Source organism: Chenopodium album, chromosome 23 (genome assembly GCF_948465745.1).
Source record: "Chenopodium album chromosome 23, dcCheAlbu1.1, whole genome shotgun sequence".
In the NCBI taxonomy this organism is placed as follows: Eukaryota; Viridiplantae; Streptophyta; class Magnoliopsida; order Caryophyllales; family Amaranthaceae; genus Chenopodium; species Chenopodium album.
The window spans coordinates 5,975,613-5,992,450 of record NC_137856.1 but is presented as its reverse complement, the minus strand read 5'-3'; the positions used below and the strand labels follow the sequence as shown (position 1 = coordinate 5,992,450).

The following is a 16,838-nucleotide window of genomic DNA, read 5'->3' as shown; positions in this document are numbered from 1 at the left end:
CAGTGCCCTGTACTACTGCTCACATTGTCCGATTCTGATAACTAATTTAAACATAATTTTGTAAGGAGATTTCAGCTGATAATCTTCATCAGGGCCATTAGAGGTGTAAGCATGACCTGAGCCAAAAGCTATTTTGACCGTCATCTTAGGCAAATCTGTAATCGTTAACAAAGTATTAATCAAGCTGACTTCATAAACAAGGCATTTATAATCAAACTTTTCTTATGAACGAGCTTTGCGCTTTAGACATTCAGAAATCTCTAGTGAAGCATAACAATCAGATTTTAATTATCAAGTCTAGCATTTTATTCAGTAACTCAACTAATATAAATTAAAAAAAAAAAAAAAAAATTAAATTAGATAATTCGAGTAATGTTTAGTACTCCGTATGTGTAGGTCTATTTTAAGATAAGTATTAGAGATATCAGATATGATTAAATTAAATCTTGTTTTAGGATAACATTTATAGATAAACTTAGTTTGATTATAATCTTATCATATATACTAACATTAACCCTAATCAAAGTGAAATTCTTGATGAATATAACTGTAAAAGTGATTTCAAAAAAAAAGTTTCTAGCTTTTATTCATGCTTCGTTGAGGCAACAATACTAGTTCACCAGACATGGCATACAAAGTACCTCTCTTCATCCTCATAATTCTATGTATTACCACGAGTATTTGCCATGCCGGAGAAACTAGCTCTTACACACGTTCAACGGATGCCTCGGCCGACATGCCTGCCGAGGCTTTCCCTCCACCGAAAGGCTCCAATGCCCCGGAGCAAGTTCATATTACACAAGGGGACCGAGGAGGCCGAGGTGTGATCATCTCGTGGGTGACGCCTAACGAACGCCATCCTAATGTTGTTAGGTACTGGAAAGGTTATGATCCTAGTGATGTTTACACAGCACATTCTCAGATCTTTACCTATCGTTACTACAATTATAGTTCTGGTTACATTCATCATGCTACCATCAGGAAACTAGAGGTACTAAATGTTTAATTTTATTGTAAAATCGACTTGTATTTGTTTTGTACATGTTTTCGGGCTTTAGAGAGCCACAGCCCGCGGGGATGATCTCCTGGAACTGGGAGAGAAGCTCTAACCACTTGAGCTATCCCTCACTCTCTATGTTTTTGTACATGTGAGCGTGAGAATAAACTTTATTTTGGTGGTTCTTTTGCAGTACAATACCAAGTATTTCTATGAACTTGGGAGAAGTGACGCAATTCGCCAATTTTCGTTTACCACTCCTCCAAGACCAGGACCTGATGTCCCTTACACATTCGGTATCATAGGTTAGTATCAATTTGTTCTAATTATGATATTACAACGTTACAATGTGAATGTCAACTAGCTTAATTGGTTAATTTAAGTCTTGGCGTCTAACCCTAGGTAAATTTTTTCAAGCAATTGGTGTTTAGTAAGTTTGTTTGTCGAATGTGTAGGTGATTTGGGACAAACGTATGCATCAAATTCAACACTAGGACATTACATGGCAAATCCGAAAGGTGAAGCAGTGTTATTTGTGGGGGATCTATCCTATGCTGATAATTATCCTCTTCATGACCAAAGAAAATGGGATATTTGGGGTCGTTTTGTGGAGAAAAGTACAGCTTACCAACCTTGGATTTGGACTGCTGGAAATCATGAACTTGATTTTGCCCCTGAAATTGTAAGTCACATTTTTTATTGGGTTTTATTTCACTTAGATTCAAACTTCTATAATACTTCTTCAATTGTTTTTTAGCTGATGTCTTTTGACTTTCAACAGTATTCACATGCTCTATTTTGATTATCTTTTATAATTGAGAGTAAAAGAATTGAAAAACTAGTCAGCTAAACTAAACTAAAAGAGAACCGAAGAAATATTTGAGTATGTTTGAATTAAGATCAAATACAATTGTTTTTCAGGGTGAATATCTGCCATTTAAGCCATTTATGCATCGTTATCATGTTCCTTACAAACAAAGTGGAAGCACATCTCCTCTCTGGTACTCAATCAAGAGAGGACCAGCATACATCATTGTCCTTTCTTCTTACTCAGCTTTTAGTAAGTAAACATAAACCATACGTAATTCATGTACAAATTGTCGCGATTAATTTTCCATCATTTTCAATTCTAATTGATTGAATTTCTATGTTTAATGTAGCCAAGTATTCGCCGCAAAACAAATGGTTTGAAGCAGAGCTTAAGAAAGTGGATAGGCATGAGACTCCATGGCTAATTCTTATGATGCATGCTCCATTGTATAATTCAGACAATTACCATTACATGGAAGGCGAAAGTATGAGAGTCATATTCGAACCTTGGATCGTTCAATATAAAGTTGACCTTGTTTTAGCCGGTCATGTTCATGCATATGAGCGCTCGGTTAGTACTATTATTACTTTGTTTCAAAGTCGTTCCAATTTGTCTGTGCATGTTTGTTAATGCATAATTTTGATCGTGAATATCATTAATCTTGTGTATATGCTCTAAATGTTGTTATTAGGAGCGAATATCAAATGTACGCTACAACATTACAAATGGACTGAGTACTCCCATCAAAGATAAATCAGCACCTGTTTACGTGACAATTGGTGATGGTGGAAACATAGAAGGACTTGCTAACAAGTAAGATTTCCATTCTTTTCAATTACTCCTCCTATCGAGACTTAATAGTCACGTTGATAATGTGACAATCAATTCTGAATGATGGACTATATTATAACACTACAAGAAATAGGTCATTTTGCGACGGAAACCTTGCAACGGACTACAATTCCGTCGCAAAAAGGGTTAATTTGCGAGGGAATAAATTCCGTCGCAACTTTGCGACGGAAACAAACTTTTGCGACGGAAATTCCGTCGCAAAGTTTGCGACGGAATTTATTCCCTCGCAAAAGTTTGTTTGCGACGGAAATAATCGTCGCAAAAAAATATTAAAAAAAAAAATTAAAAAAAACATTTTGCGACGGATTCTGCGACGGAAATTCCGTCGCAAAAAGTTTTTAAATTTTTTTAAAAAAAACTGAAGTTTCGCTGAAGGAGAGAGAAAAAGAAAACGAAGAACAGAAAGAGGAAAGCGTAGAGAGAGATAGAGGAAAGCGTAGAGAGAGAAAGAAAATCCGGCCACTTCACCGCCGCTGTCGCCACCGGAACGACCGGAATCCGGCCACTCACACCTACTAACGCCCACCCCCTCCGTTCACTCCCACTCACGCGCACTCACGCCCACCCACGCCACCCCCTCCGTTCAAGCCCACTCACGCCCCTCCGTTCGCCGGCGGTGTGCAGCCACCACACCACCCTCCTTCCGGCAGCCGGATTTCCGCCACAACACCCTCAAATCCCGGTGAGTATTCCACTATCCCCCTTTGTTTTTGTTTTCAATTTAATTTTAATGTAAACCCTAACTTTTTCTAATTATGTTTTTTAATTTAATTTGTAACTAAATTTTATTATTTAATTACTTGTGTTTAGTGTAGTGTAGTTTAATTTATATTGCAATGTTAGAATTAGTTTAATTTTTAAGATATATTGCAATGTTAGAATTAGTTTAATGTATGTTAGTTTAGTTTAAAATATATGTTAGATTAGTTTATAATGTATGTTATTTTAGTTTAAAATATATGTTAGTTAGTTTATAATGTATGTTAGTTTAGTTTAAAATATATGTTAGATTAGTTTAAAATATATGTTAGATTAGTTTAAAATATATGTTAATTTAAAAATACATGTTAGTGTATGTATGTTTATTTGAATGTGGGTAATTGTGTGTTAATTATATGTGTTTCATCACTTGCTTTAAACTTGTTTAAATTAAACAATTATGGTATGTATGTTAATTATATATGTTCACTAAGATTTGAAAGCATTTGCATCTTCTTATTCCTAGATAACAAATGTGAGAAATAGGCAAGTTAGAACCAAAAACGCCCCATTTTCACCCAATTTTCCTAGTTTTAGGACCTAGTGAACCTATATTGCCACTTATGAACTATTTCAAGCCTCGAACTCAAGTAACTATGTTATTTAGGTGTATTATATGGTCAAAAATAAGCTCATTTGATAACAAATGTGAGAAATAGACAAGTTAGAACCAAAAACGCCCCATTTTCGCCCATTTTTTCTAGTTTTAGGACCTAGTGAACCTATATTGCCACTTATAAACAATTTCAAGCCTCAAACTCAAGTAACTATGTTAGTTAGGTGTATTAAGGTCAAAAATAGGTTCATTAGATAACAAATGTAAGAAATAGACAAGTTAGAACCAAAAACGCCCCATTTTCACCCAATTTTCCTAGTTTTAGGACCTAGTGAACCTATATTGCCACTTATGAACTATATCAAGCCTCAAACTATTGGTTCTCATTCTTTATTTTTATTTCTGCATTGTATATCCTTTGTTTGTTACAGGAGGCGTACCAACACAGACAGGAGGAATCAAGAACCCAGGGTTCCCAACTGTCTGAAAATGAAATTTTCTTTGAGGCGGCTGGTGGTCGTAATAAGAAGGGTCGTGTTAGAGGTCTTGGTGTTGGTGCTGACTTGTACTACGGCACATCTAGGGGACGAGGATCGGGTTCTTCCAGCCAATACGTACCGTCGGTCATAACTCAAATGCAGGAAAACTTCCACAAGGAGTTGAATGAGAGGGTGGAAGCAATTGAGAGCCAGATCGATAGCCGTGTGGCGGAACAGCTCGATGCTCGAGTGGAGGCTCGAGTGGCAGAACGGATGGCTGAAATCGAGAGGAAGAACAAGGAGTTCTTAGAGGAGTTAGCCAGTAGATTTACAGGATTGACCACTCCTTTCACTTGTTCTACGATTCAGCCTCAGATTCGAGACCTTAGGAACGACCCGGGTGGTGGTGGTGGTGGTGGTGCAGGCCAAGGACAGCCAGCTTGTGTTTAGTTAGGTGTCATTTTTCGATTTTTGTATATGGATGACATTGTAGTTTAAAAAATTATATCATGTACCGTACTTGGTAGTTACGGCTACGTGTTGTATATATTTGAATTATGTTAGGGCGTGGACTTTTTGACTGAAATTATTTTAAATGCACGTATTTTATTAAACAGGATTGCATGAATACAGGTTCCAGGAAAACAAAACAAAATACAAAAAAATTAAACAGGATTGCAGGAATACAGGTTCCAGGAAAAAAAACAAAATACAAAAAAAAAAAAATTAAAATTAAAATGGAGTATTTTGCGACGGAAAAACTTCATTTTGCGACGGAATTACATTCCGTCGCAAAATTTGTGACGGACTATTCCGTCGCAAAAGAATCCATTTTGCGACGGAAATACATTCCGTCGCAAACTTTGTGACGGAATATTCCGTCGCAAAATGATTCCTCTTGCTACGGAATTTTCGTCGCAAATGTTGTTTTCAGCTACAACTACCTTTCCGTCGCAAAATCCGTCGCAATTCGTTTTGCGACGGATATTCCGTCACAAAAGGACTGTTTGCTACGAAAGTTTGAGCGACGCCATGCCTGTGACGGAAATCCGTCGCAAAGTCACTTTGCGACGGAATTTTGCCAGTTTGCGACGAATTATTTCCGTCGCAAAACGGCCCTTTTCTTGTTGTGTAACAACCTTACACTATTTCCATTTTGTTTTTTGCTGCAGCTTCACTAATCCACAACCTTTCTACTCTGCTTATCGAGAAGCTAGTTTTGGGCATGCGATTTTGGAGATTAAAAACCGAACTCATGCTTATTATACTTGGCACCGTAATCAAGATGATGAAGCAGTGGCTTCTGATTCTACATGGTTCTTCAACAGATTTTGGTACCCAAAGGATGAAAGTAATTGAGTGTAATCTTTAACTTGCTAGTTTTTTTGGTGGTATTTAGACAATAGACAATCCTTATATTAGCAATATTAGTTTTTTTTAACAAAAATAAAAAATTAGCAATATTGGGTAATTAGATTTTGATCGATTGTTTGAACTTGATTCTTTTGTAGTATGTCAGGTTGATGATGTAATATACATTTTGGTGCAAATTTGAACTTTGATATTTATTGACAACGACTTTTTTTTTTAACTTCATTTTTTTTAGTCGATGGGAGGCTAGCGTGCCAGTTGGTGGCGGGCGGGCGAGGGGTGGCCTTTGGTTGTCCTCCACCAACCCGAGGCACCGCCTTTTGGGCGGCCGTGCTGTCAAATTGAAAATTGTAGTAGCCGCGGCCCTACTTTTCAGATGAGTTCCATAGTTTTGGACAGCGACGTGGGTACCGGTTGTATTCTAAGTTGATTCAACGAGTATCCTGGTCTTGAGGAGACAAAACACTCCTGTTTGAGATTGTATATGGTGTCTTAGAGATATTCATGCACATGTGTGTACTACTTTTTTCTTTTGCTTACAAGCTCGCTTTTCTTGTTGGGGGATGCGCTTCCTCGAGGGACATTGGCTTGGATGCCCCCAAATCCAAAAAGAAACCCTTGACGTTACTCACGTCCATGTTCTATTTTAGGTAAAGGATCAAATATTAGCTCGTCCAATTGAATGTCCAAGCTCTCTTTATTCTTAAGGACTATGATCGAAGCACTTTCTCATTTTCTTCCTTCAATTCATCAAGGACATTCTCTTAGGCTATCTCCAAATTTGTTATGGAGTAGTTCCAAACTATCTCTTTTTTATTAGGTTTTCGCTATGACCCTTTTATGAAATTCCCATAAACCTCTGTAAAATTTCCTAATTTAATTGTATGTAGCTATCTCTTTTCTATAATGATCTTTCATGTATCTTTCATCAACCCTCAAACATATATTGTAGTTTGTAAAGTTGACAACACAAGTAAAAGACACGTCATTGCTCTATTGTATTTGGCATAAACATTGTTATCGTGAAGTGAATTGCCTTCAATTTTGAGTGTAGTAGAATAAGAAACGACTTTAACTACTCTTTTAAAGTTCTCGTACAACTCTTTAATCTCTAATTATCTACAAATTTAGTCTATCAAATTCCAATGATGGTGGGTTATGCAAAACCCAAGATCCTTCTCTAATCTCTCCAATTGACCATATTATAATTTTAACAAAGCATAAAGACATTAAATAACCTTACATGATTGGACTACACACTCATGATAACCAACATAAAATAGAAAAAGAAGCTTAAACCACTTCAAACTTATTTGATCACGTGCATGTGCACTGTGTATCCAGGTGCATCAACTATTTTGTAACGATTGAGATTAAAAATTAAAAATTAATAATTGGTTAAAAAATCATAATTGTACATCATAGACTAGCTTTCAACTAATATTAGGCTACTTATTATGTGTTTTAATTAATTTTCTACTACTGACTTTAAAGGAGTGGTATTTATATTTATTTTTAAGAGAGCAACACATGATTAGTAAAATTTGATTATACACATTTTTTACTAAACTAGGAAAAAGGAAGTACATTAACTAAAACTATATGTCCCTCCCAAAAGAACACCTTTCAAGTTTCAACCTTCAAAGTTCAAACTCATTGGAGGTAGTATCAATCAAACTTATCCTAAATCCAATATGCTCTCCTCCATTTTCAACTCAATCCTTCTCCTTTTCTCTCTCCTACTCAGCACCTCCCCCACCCAATCACACCCCACCACGTCATCACCCCTCCAACTCCCCTCAACCCCACCAACCATCTCCGTCACAGACTTCGGCGCCGTCGGAAACGGCCGTCAATACGACACAACCCCAATCCAATCAGCAATCAACGCGTGTCCCTCCCCAAGTCCCTGCCACGTGGTATTCCCATCACCTGGGACCTACCTAACAAAAACAATCCACCTCAGATCCGGCGTCGTTTTGATCGTTGAAAAAGGTGCGGTGATTTTAGGGGGGACAAAGTTGGAGGATTATCCGAAGGAGTTTGAGAGATGGTATGTTGTGTTGGCGGAACATGTGGTTAATGTGGGGATCAGAGGAGGTGGGGAAATCAACGGTCAAGGATTAATGTTTGTTAAGAGGTTTGATGAGAGGAAGAATGTTATGGTTAGTTGGAATCAGACTGGTGCGTGTTTAGGGGACGAGTGTAGACCACGGTTAGTTGGGTTTATTGGGTGTACAAATGTTACTGTTTCTAATGTTAAGCTCAATGAGCCTGCCTATTGGTGGTACGTTTCTATTCAACTTAATTTGTCGAGCTTATTTTATGATTGTTTCTAAACAAATTCCTCTACTTATTTTATCCGAACTTATGTAGTTGAACTTATTAGGGTTGTGAAATGTAGACGTTTTTAACCTTTAAGAAAAGTTTGTTTCTTAGTAGGTCACGGCTGATGAGTTCATGTATTAGATATAATCGAGCTCAATCAAGTATTACAATTAGGATAAGTTGAAATAGGCTTAAATGAGTAAATATCAAGAAATAAGAACATGCTAGTATGGTATGCTACTAGTAAGAGGTATAGGGGAGTTACAATTGTCACAGTGTCAAAATTTCTCACAATTGAGAGTGTACGCCTTTTCCTGTAAATCTTAAATAGTTGTCATTTCTATTATCAAATCACTGCAATTTACAAATGAAAGTGTAAGAAATCTTTTTAAATAATGCTCAAGAAATCTTCCTTTTGTGAAAGTATTCCTTGCATTGTATTGTACTATTGTAGTACTAGACTACGAATTAGTCAACATTCTTTGTTTGTTGTTTGAGTATGGTTGATTTCGACTTGAAAAACACTACCCCAATCATTCAAATATAATGTGAATTGTGAATTGCAGCTTGCACATAGTAGATTGTGATAACACTTCCATTCATGACATGTCCATCTATGGGAACTTCAATTCGCCAAACAATGATGGGATTGACATACAAGATTCTAATAACACATTCATCACCAGATGCCACATAGACACAGGCGACGATGCTATATGCCCAAAGACGTACAACAAGCCTCTTTATAACTTAACTGCTACAGATTGTTGGATCAGAACAAAATCTTCTGCCATCAAGCTTGGTAGTGCTAGCTCATTTGATTTTGTGCACTTATTGTTCGACAACATAACCATCTTTGAGTCTCATAGAGGGCTTGGACTTCAAATTCGCGATGGAGGTATTTTATGAAACCTCTGGCCCTTGCTAAGTACTGTAAAATCCTTACATTCAGCTTTTATACATTCAATATTAGAAAGTTTTGAGTATTAATTGGTCATGAACTGATGGGAGTGTGCATTTTTGTAGGGAATGTCAGAGACATTACCTTCTCAAACATAAATATCAGCACGAGGTACTACGATCCATCATGGTGGGGAAGAGCAGAACCAATTTACATCACAACATGTCCACGAAACTCAAATACGAAAGAAGGGTCAATCTCTGACATACAGTTCATCAACATCACATCAGTTTCTGAAAATGGAGTGTTTTTATCAGGTTCTAAAGGTGGGATAATAAGGGACTTGAAGTTCAGCAATGTTGATCTCACTTACAGAAGATGGACGAGTTATGATGGTGGGTTGGTTGATTACAGGCCTGGATGTTCAGGGCTTGTTAAACACAGTATGGCAGGAATCATCATGGAATATATAGATGGTTTCGAAGTTAAAAATATGAACATGAGATGGTCTGTTGAGAAATCAGTGGGATGGGATAATCCCTTGGATTTCAGACCATCAACTGTCAATAACATCTCCTTTGTCAATTTTCAGTCTAGTCTCTATAAAAAGAATTCATTACAAGATGTTGTTCTTTAAATTCTTAAAGTTGAGGGAAAAAGTGAAGAAAGTTTGTATAATGTTAATAATGTTGCTTGTGCTTCTATTTATTTTTTACAAATAGGTATGTACAAAGCACAAACCCTGTATACTGATGATTACAGATAAGGAAGTTTATCTTGATTGTATGGCCGATCAAGCCGATTGACCGCCAACATCTCTATTATTGCTTCTTTGTTTTATCTACAAAACATTATTGTTGTGTTGTCTAAAATGAGCACATTTGAGATGGGATGAATATATTACCAATCTCTAAAGTAAATTGCCAAGACTTGAAGACATGAAGATATACTTTGTATGTAATTTGCTTTGAAATTGACTACAACTTAGGAATTTTATGACAATTTATGAAAATTTTAATGGTCCGTTTGATAGTCGGTTATAAATGGAGATAATTAAATGAATTTGAGTATAACTAGGTAAAGAAAATACGTTATAATGTCCATGATAATGTCATCTCATCCCCAAATTTCTACTTACCCCTAATGTCCTATTTCAAGTGGCAAACTAACAATGGATGGTAAAAAAAATTCAAAATTAACATACTAGATGTAAATTAAGATTACCATGAACATTGATATACCACGGAGTATGATTTTTCTTACCTATTTACCCCAAACATCTTCTCATTACTTTCATTTATAACCGCCTATCAAACATAACGTTTTGAGAACACCTTGCTCAATAAGAGGGCGGGTTTTAGAATAACCAGGGGTGATACATTGCGTACACATGTAATTACAAACAAGGATTCTAACAGAACAGGATTACTGATGTTCTGAGTTCTGACTCTTCTGAGAATCTCAAATGCTAATAAAATTGAGGCAAACAGCCATTGTTGCTGAACACATACTTTCTCTCTCCTCCAAAACGCCATTCACCCGCCAATTATATCACACAACATTCCCGCCAATCCAATCAAAACTAAGAGCACTATGCTCCAACGGTCAATTGCAGGAAGCTCTGCTAGAAATGGCGGTTCAAGGCCTAGAAATGAAGTTTGAAGGGTATGATACCATCTTAAATGAATGTGTGAACAGAAAATCTCTTAGAGAAGGTCAAAGAGTACATACCCACATGATCAAAACTCAGTATCTTCCACCATTGTATCTCAGAACTAGGCTTGTTATCTTGTACTGTAAATGTGATTGTTTGGTTGATGCACGCCATGTGTTCGATGAAATGCCTGAACGAAATGTGGTTTCTTGGACTGCTATGATTTCTGGGTATTCACAAAAAGGGTTTTCCTCGGAGGCTTTGAGTCTTTTTGTACAGATGTTGAAATCAGGTACTCTTTTTGCTATGAAGTTTGCATTACATGTTAATTGTTGAGTAAGATGACAGAAATAAATAGTCAGAATTTGTGTTATAAATTTATAATACATATTTCAATGTTGCATTACCTATTTTAGGGAGTTTGATTTGGAACTTAATCAGTCGGAGCAAGACTCCGGCTGTCTTCCTCTCAATTCCCGAGTAACAATGTAGTTGCATCACTAAGGCCTCGTTCTTTTGGACTGAACTGAACCGAACTGACCTGAATCGAATTGAAGTTAATGGTTCAAAATTGCTTTAACTTTAAGATACAGTTTCAGGCCTTATTGTTTGGTTAATGTTAAAACTTTGTACTTTACTGATGTTCAAGGGAGCTTTTGAACAACTACTGTCAACTAGATGGATGCTTAGTGACTAAAGTATATAAGCATTCATAGAATTCCTTTTATCCTGAATGGATAATTTTTGAAGCCATGACAAGTTTGGTCTTTAATAATCTGTTCCTATTTTTTTGTTGTAGTTTTGCATCTTGGGAGAAAAAACTTGAATATGAAAGTTTGCAATGCATGAAATGGTGGCTTTAAAATTTTTGTAAAGGCTTAATAAAAAAAAAAATTATTTGCTTTTTTGTAAGCTGATAAGATTAGAAATTTTTTGCAGGCACAGAACCCAATGAGTTTACTTTCGCCACTATTCTCCCTTCTTGTACAGGTGATTATGGGTTGGATTATGGAAGACAGATCCACTCTCTTATAGTAAGGTGTAATTATGATTCTCACATTTTTGTTGGGAGCTCACTTCTTGACATGTATGCCAAGGCTGGAAGAATCCATGAGGCTCGAACAGTATTTGATAGTTTAATTCAGAGGGATGTTATCTCCTGTACTGCGATGATTGCAGGGTATGCCCAATTAGGTTTTGATGAAGAGGCGGTTGAATTGTTTCGCAAGCTACTGAAGGAAGGGATGTGTTCGAATTATGTTACTTATGCTAGTCTTCTAACTGCATTATCTGGACTTGCTGCTCTTGATCAAGGAAAGCAAGTCCATAATCATATTTTGCGACTTCAGCTTCCATCTTATGTGGTTCTGCTGAATTCAATTATTGATATGTATGCTAAATGTGGGAACCTTGTTTATGCAAGAAGAGTTTTTGATAGCATGCCTGAAAGAACTGTCATCTCATGGAATGCAATGCTTGTGGGGTATTGTAAACATGGGATGGGGTCAAAGGTGATCGAACTTTTCAAAATGATGAGAGCAGAAGGCAAAGTCAAACCTGACAGAGTAACTTTCTTGGCCGTATTATCTGGTTGCAGCCATGGTGGAATGGAAGACACTGGACTAGAAATTTTTGATGAGATGGTAGCACAGAAAGATGGGCTTGAGCCAAATATAGAGCATTATGGCTGTGTTGTTGATTTACTTGGTCGTTCTGGGCGATTAGAACAGGCTTTGAAGTTTATTGATGAGATGCCTTTTAAACCAACAGCTGCCATTTGGGGATCTCTATTAGGCGCATGCAAGGTTCACTCAAATTTAGATGTTGGAGAATATGTGGGTCGTCAACTTCTAGAAATAGAGCCTGAAAATGCTGGAAATTACGTCATTTTATCTAATTTATACGCCTCTGCAGGCAGATGGGAAGAGGTAAGAAATCTGAGGGAATTGATGAAAGAAAAGGCTGTGAGTAAGGAGCCGGGAAGGAGCTGGATTGAGCTTGATCAAACTCTTCACACTTTCCATGCTAGTGATCGGTCCCATCCTAGGAAAGATGAGGTTCACACAAAAGTAAAAGAATTGGCAGTTCGATTAAAGGAAGCTGGTTATGAACCTGATCTTAGCTGTGTCTTACATGATGTTGAAGATGAGCAGAAGGAGAAGATACTTCTGGGACATAGTGAAAAGCTGGCTCTAGCCTTTGGGCTTTTAAGTACTTCTGAAGGAACTCCACTCAGAGTTATAAAGAACCTCAGAATCTGTGTTGATTGCCACAATTTTGCCAAAATCATCTCAAAGCTCTATGGAAGAACAGTCTCTTTAAGGGATAAAAACCGCTTCCATCATATAAAAGATGGTATCTGTTCTTGTGGAGATTATTGGTGATGTCCTGATAGCGCTATTGGTAGATCTCAGTTTAGCTTGATGTTGAAGAGCAAAATTATGCTGAGCTTCAAAATCTCCATAAATTGACACAATTCTTGACAGTGACATGGGAACCAGAACAATTTTTATCAGGAAAAGTTTACTGGAAACACTTTGATTAACTAGAGGAAAAATACAAGTGATTTCTTCTGTAGAGTTAAGATAATCAATTATGTAGGAAGCGTAAAAATACTTATCCTGAATTATGATTAAAGAGTGACTACTAAGAGGTTTTTGGCGTTCAATCATATTTTAGGCAACTTAGCTTAATCTTTTTGTAGTATACAAGATTCTTATAGTCTTATAGAAAATATGATGAGTTTACCATCAAGGCATCAACTCATTAAGCCATGTACTCTGTATGTTACACTTGATTGATACTTATAGTCTTATAGAAAAGAACGACGTAACAATTGATGTATAAGACTTGCACACTATGAAGTCTATGATGGTCTCCACCAATCTCTCTCTCGCTCTCCTTTACCATACACAACAAATCAACTTGTTGAGCATATTGCCTATAAGTTATGGATCACTTTAAAAACACACCCCCCCAATTTGAGATTGTTCCATGCAAATTAGAACTTCAAAACCTTCTAATAATCGGCTTAACTCTAAACATCCATCTTTTGGTTTATGGGCGAGCCCCAATTACTAAATTGAGTAACGAAATCGTATCTCAAATGGCTTCTTGGAATTTATGAGCAACTTATTGAAAATTTTACTCTTTTTACATACTCACTCACCTTCTTCCTCCATCTCCTATTCTCTTCTTCAACTTGCCCGTCCTTTTTCCTTTCTCTTTAGCAATGGCGGGCGAAATCTAACACCACAACAAACACCAGGACATGGTTAGCCCTCAAATGGTAGGTGTTTATCGTTATTCATGAGTTTTCCCTTCTTCATTGATTTCCTCGACCTCCATTGTTGAAGAGAGAAAAATAAGAATACCCCTTTGAAAAGCTTCTTTTTTCTCATATTTAATTTGAGGGAGCTCCGCTTTATCACCTTGATAAATAAATTGACAAAATCGTAATAAATCAACAAAAAAATATCTAGTCAATGTAAGATTTTGGTAATTATATTGTAAGATCCATATTTAAAAAAATATTGATTTATTTACAACTTTGTTTGATTTACAAAATTCATTCTCGATTTATTATAAGTTTTTACTAATTTCCTTTATTTAGAACAAACGACGTCGTATACGAATTTCAATGAAACCAACACCTCCCTAAAAATAAGAATATAGATCGATCTCACTACACACTCACCATTCTCTTTCTCTCTCCTCAACACAACCATGGTGGCCACCAAATACCTAGCCACAGCCGCCGGAACCCTCCGATCCAGGCTAACCCAAACCCTCCGAACCCGCGGCGGAGGAGGGCTCGACCGATGGACCAGCCCAGGTCACCAAGACCGACCCAATGGCTACCTCTTCAACCGCCCTCCTCCACCACCTGGTCAATCTCGCAAATGGGAAGATTGGGAATTGCCCTGTTACGTCACCAGCTTCCTCACCATCGTCATCCTTGGTGTTGGGCTCAGTGCTAAGCCCGATCTTACCCTCGAGACTTGGGCCCATCAGAAAGCCCTTGAACGTCTTCAGGCCCAGCAAGTTTCTGAATCTTCTGAGTAATTTACGCCCCTTTATTGTGTTTTTCGTTTGATTGTTGGATAATTTTAGGGTCTCTTTTTTTTTTTGGTTTGAATTTTGTTTTTGTTGATATATAATGGGGTTGTAGTTGATGAAGAAAAATAAGGGTTTTTGAACAATTGACCCTTTTGTTAATTTTGGAGTTTTATCCAAAGTATATTTGGTTATATGATTTGCTTTCTTCTATTTTTTGTTTTGTTTAATTTGGTGTATGTTTGGAAATGCTTGATTTTTGATTGATTGTTGCTGAGATTTTAGGGTGGGTATGTTGTAATTGTGCAAAATGTTGGATTCTTGCTAGGGCTAATCAGTTCCGAATGTTGCGAATTTGTAATCTTGTCAGTTGATCATTCTCTATTATTAGTGAATTTAAGAGTAAGAATGTGAATCAATGAAGTAGTGTTCGACAATTGTTCATGGGTATGATTAGATGATATAGGTAGCTGCGTGCGTAGTTCATGTAAGCCTTTGCTGATGAACTAGAACGAAACCTTCCTAGGATTGTCATCCATGCTAATGTAGTAACTAAGTATATTATTTTGGTTTTCGAAGTAGTTCTCCTATCCTTGTGCTTACTTTAGATCTGTCAGCTCAGCTTAGTATAAAATTGCCTGCTTTAATCAAGAATGTAGTCTTAGAATATTGATCAATTATATTGAATATTGATCATTTAAGGTTAGACTGTGTGCTTTTGGACCTGCCTAAGTGGTTGTTTGCTGGTGAAGGATGTATTGGTTATAGGAGGGTTATAGATGCTGTGATACTCCGGAAACTCCATGCAATTGTTTTGTCTTATGTTGCTTCAAACTTGTTCATCTAGCAGATGTTTGGTTCAAGTACCTTGCATGAAAGCACTGCCCATCTTTAATGTCGCTTACTGTTTGGGTGATATTGGAAGGCTAAATAGATTAAATCTTTCCATTGACATACATCCGGGTAAAACTTTGTCCGCCAGTGGGTTTCACGCTGCCAGTCCCAATCCTGAATAAATTGTTATATTCTTGCTAGGATTAATCAGTTCCAAATGCTGGGAATTTGTAATCTTGCCAGTTGATCGTTTTCAAGTATGATAAGATGATACCGGTAGCTGCTTGCCTAGTTCATGTGGGCTTGTATTTATGGAAGATGTATGTCTTTGCTGGTGAACTAGAACTTCCTAGGATTGTCATCCATACTGATGTAGTAAACTATTATTTAGGTTATAGAAGTAGTTTATTACGTTGATTCTTCTGTTAAGTCTTTCAGCTCAGCTTGGTATAAAATTGCCTTAAAATTGCATGCTTTAAACAAGAGTGTAGTCTTAGAATATTGATCAATTATATTGAATTTTGATCTATATAGTTTAGGATGTGATCAATTAAGGTTGTTTACTAATTCATGCTATTGTGGTCTTTCCAGACACTTCTCAAATATTTATTGCTTATAGGAGGGTTTAAGATGCTGTGATCCAAAAATTCCATGCAATTTTTTTTTTTTTTAAACCTTTTCATCTAGCAGGTGTTTGGTTCAAGTACCTTGCATTAAGCACTGCCCATCTTCAATGTCTACTTACTGTGGGGATGATTTTGGAAAGATAAATAGATTAAACTTTTCCATTTAAACACAGCCGGGTAGATAACAGAGTATAGTGTGTAGGATGGGTTTACTAACTTTTCAGGGATGGTTACTAGATTTTAGCTGAATCTGTTTTAAAGTTGTATCAATTAATTATAGGGTAAAGTTGAGGGCTAGCATAAAATTGGTTGCCAATATATTTATGTTGGGATTACTTAAATATAGATGAAGGTGGATGGTTATATCATTGTGGAAACTTTACAGGAGTAGCCAAAAAGGTCAAGGAAATCTTTGAGCACTTTAGATTATTGAAGGATTTGAGGAATACAATTATTATTTTTCTGTTTCATATCTTTATAGACTTGTAGAGGAGAGGTAGCTGGTCAAGTGGCATTGTGTTTCAAGGGCTCAGTTTAGGTAAAGGGATGTACTTTTCTATAGATGAGGCTCACTATGGTTTAATTACTTTAATACTTTGTAATCTTTTTATGGG

The 16,838-nt window shown here is 36.7% G+C and overlaps 3 protein-coding genes across 3 annotated transcripts; all 3 read left to right on the top strand.

Moving 5' to 3' along the window:
* The first annotated feature begins 658 nt into the window (after positions 1 to 658).
* Positions 659 to 5,813, top strand: LOC145608392 (purple acid phosphatase 5-like). The gene is made up of 7 exons (XM_081664003.1): positions 659 to 991; positions 1,191 to 1,302; positions 1,453 to 1,679; positions 1,919 to 2,057; positions 2,158 to 2,378; positions 2,500 to 2,621; positions 5,627 to 5,813. The coding sequence occupies exons 1-7, from the start codon at positions 737 to 739 to the stop codon at positions 5,811 to 5,813; spliced, it is 1,263 nt and encodes a 420-aa protein (XP_081520129.1). The 5' UTR covers positions 659 to 736.
* A 1,673-nt stretch (positions 5,814 to 7,486) lies between these two features.
* On the top strand, positions 7,487 to 13,308 carry LOC145608259 (putative pentatricopeptide repeat-containing protein At3g13770, mitochondrial). The gene is made up of 5 exons (XM_081663869.1): positions 7,487 to 8,112; positions 8,720 to 9,051; positions 9,180 to 9,665; positions 10,566 to 11,000; positions 11,648 to 13,308. Exons 1-5 carry the CDS (start codon positions 7,520 to 7,522, stop codon positions 13,090 to 13,092), a joined length of 3,291 nt encoding a protein of 1,096 aa, XP_081519995.1. The 5' UTR covers positions 7,487 to 7,519; the 3' UTR covers positions 13,093 to 13,308.
* A 1,070-nt stretch (positions 13,309 to 14,378) lies between these two features.
* On the top strand, positions 14,379 to 14,977 carry LOC145608720 (uncharacterized). The gene has a single exon (XM_081664326.1). The coding sequence runs from the start codon at positions 14,435 to 14,437 to the stop codon at positions 14,771 to 14,773; it is 339 nt and encodes a 112-aa protein (XP_081520452.1). The 5' UTR covers positions 14,379 to 14,434; the 3' UTR covers positions 14,774 to 14,977.
* Positions 14,978 to 16,838: the final 1,861 nt, after the last annotated feature.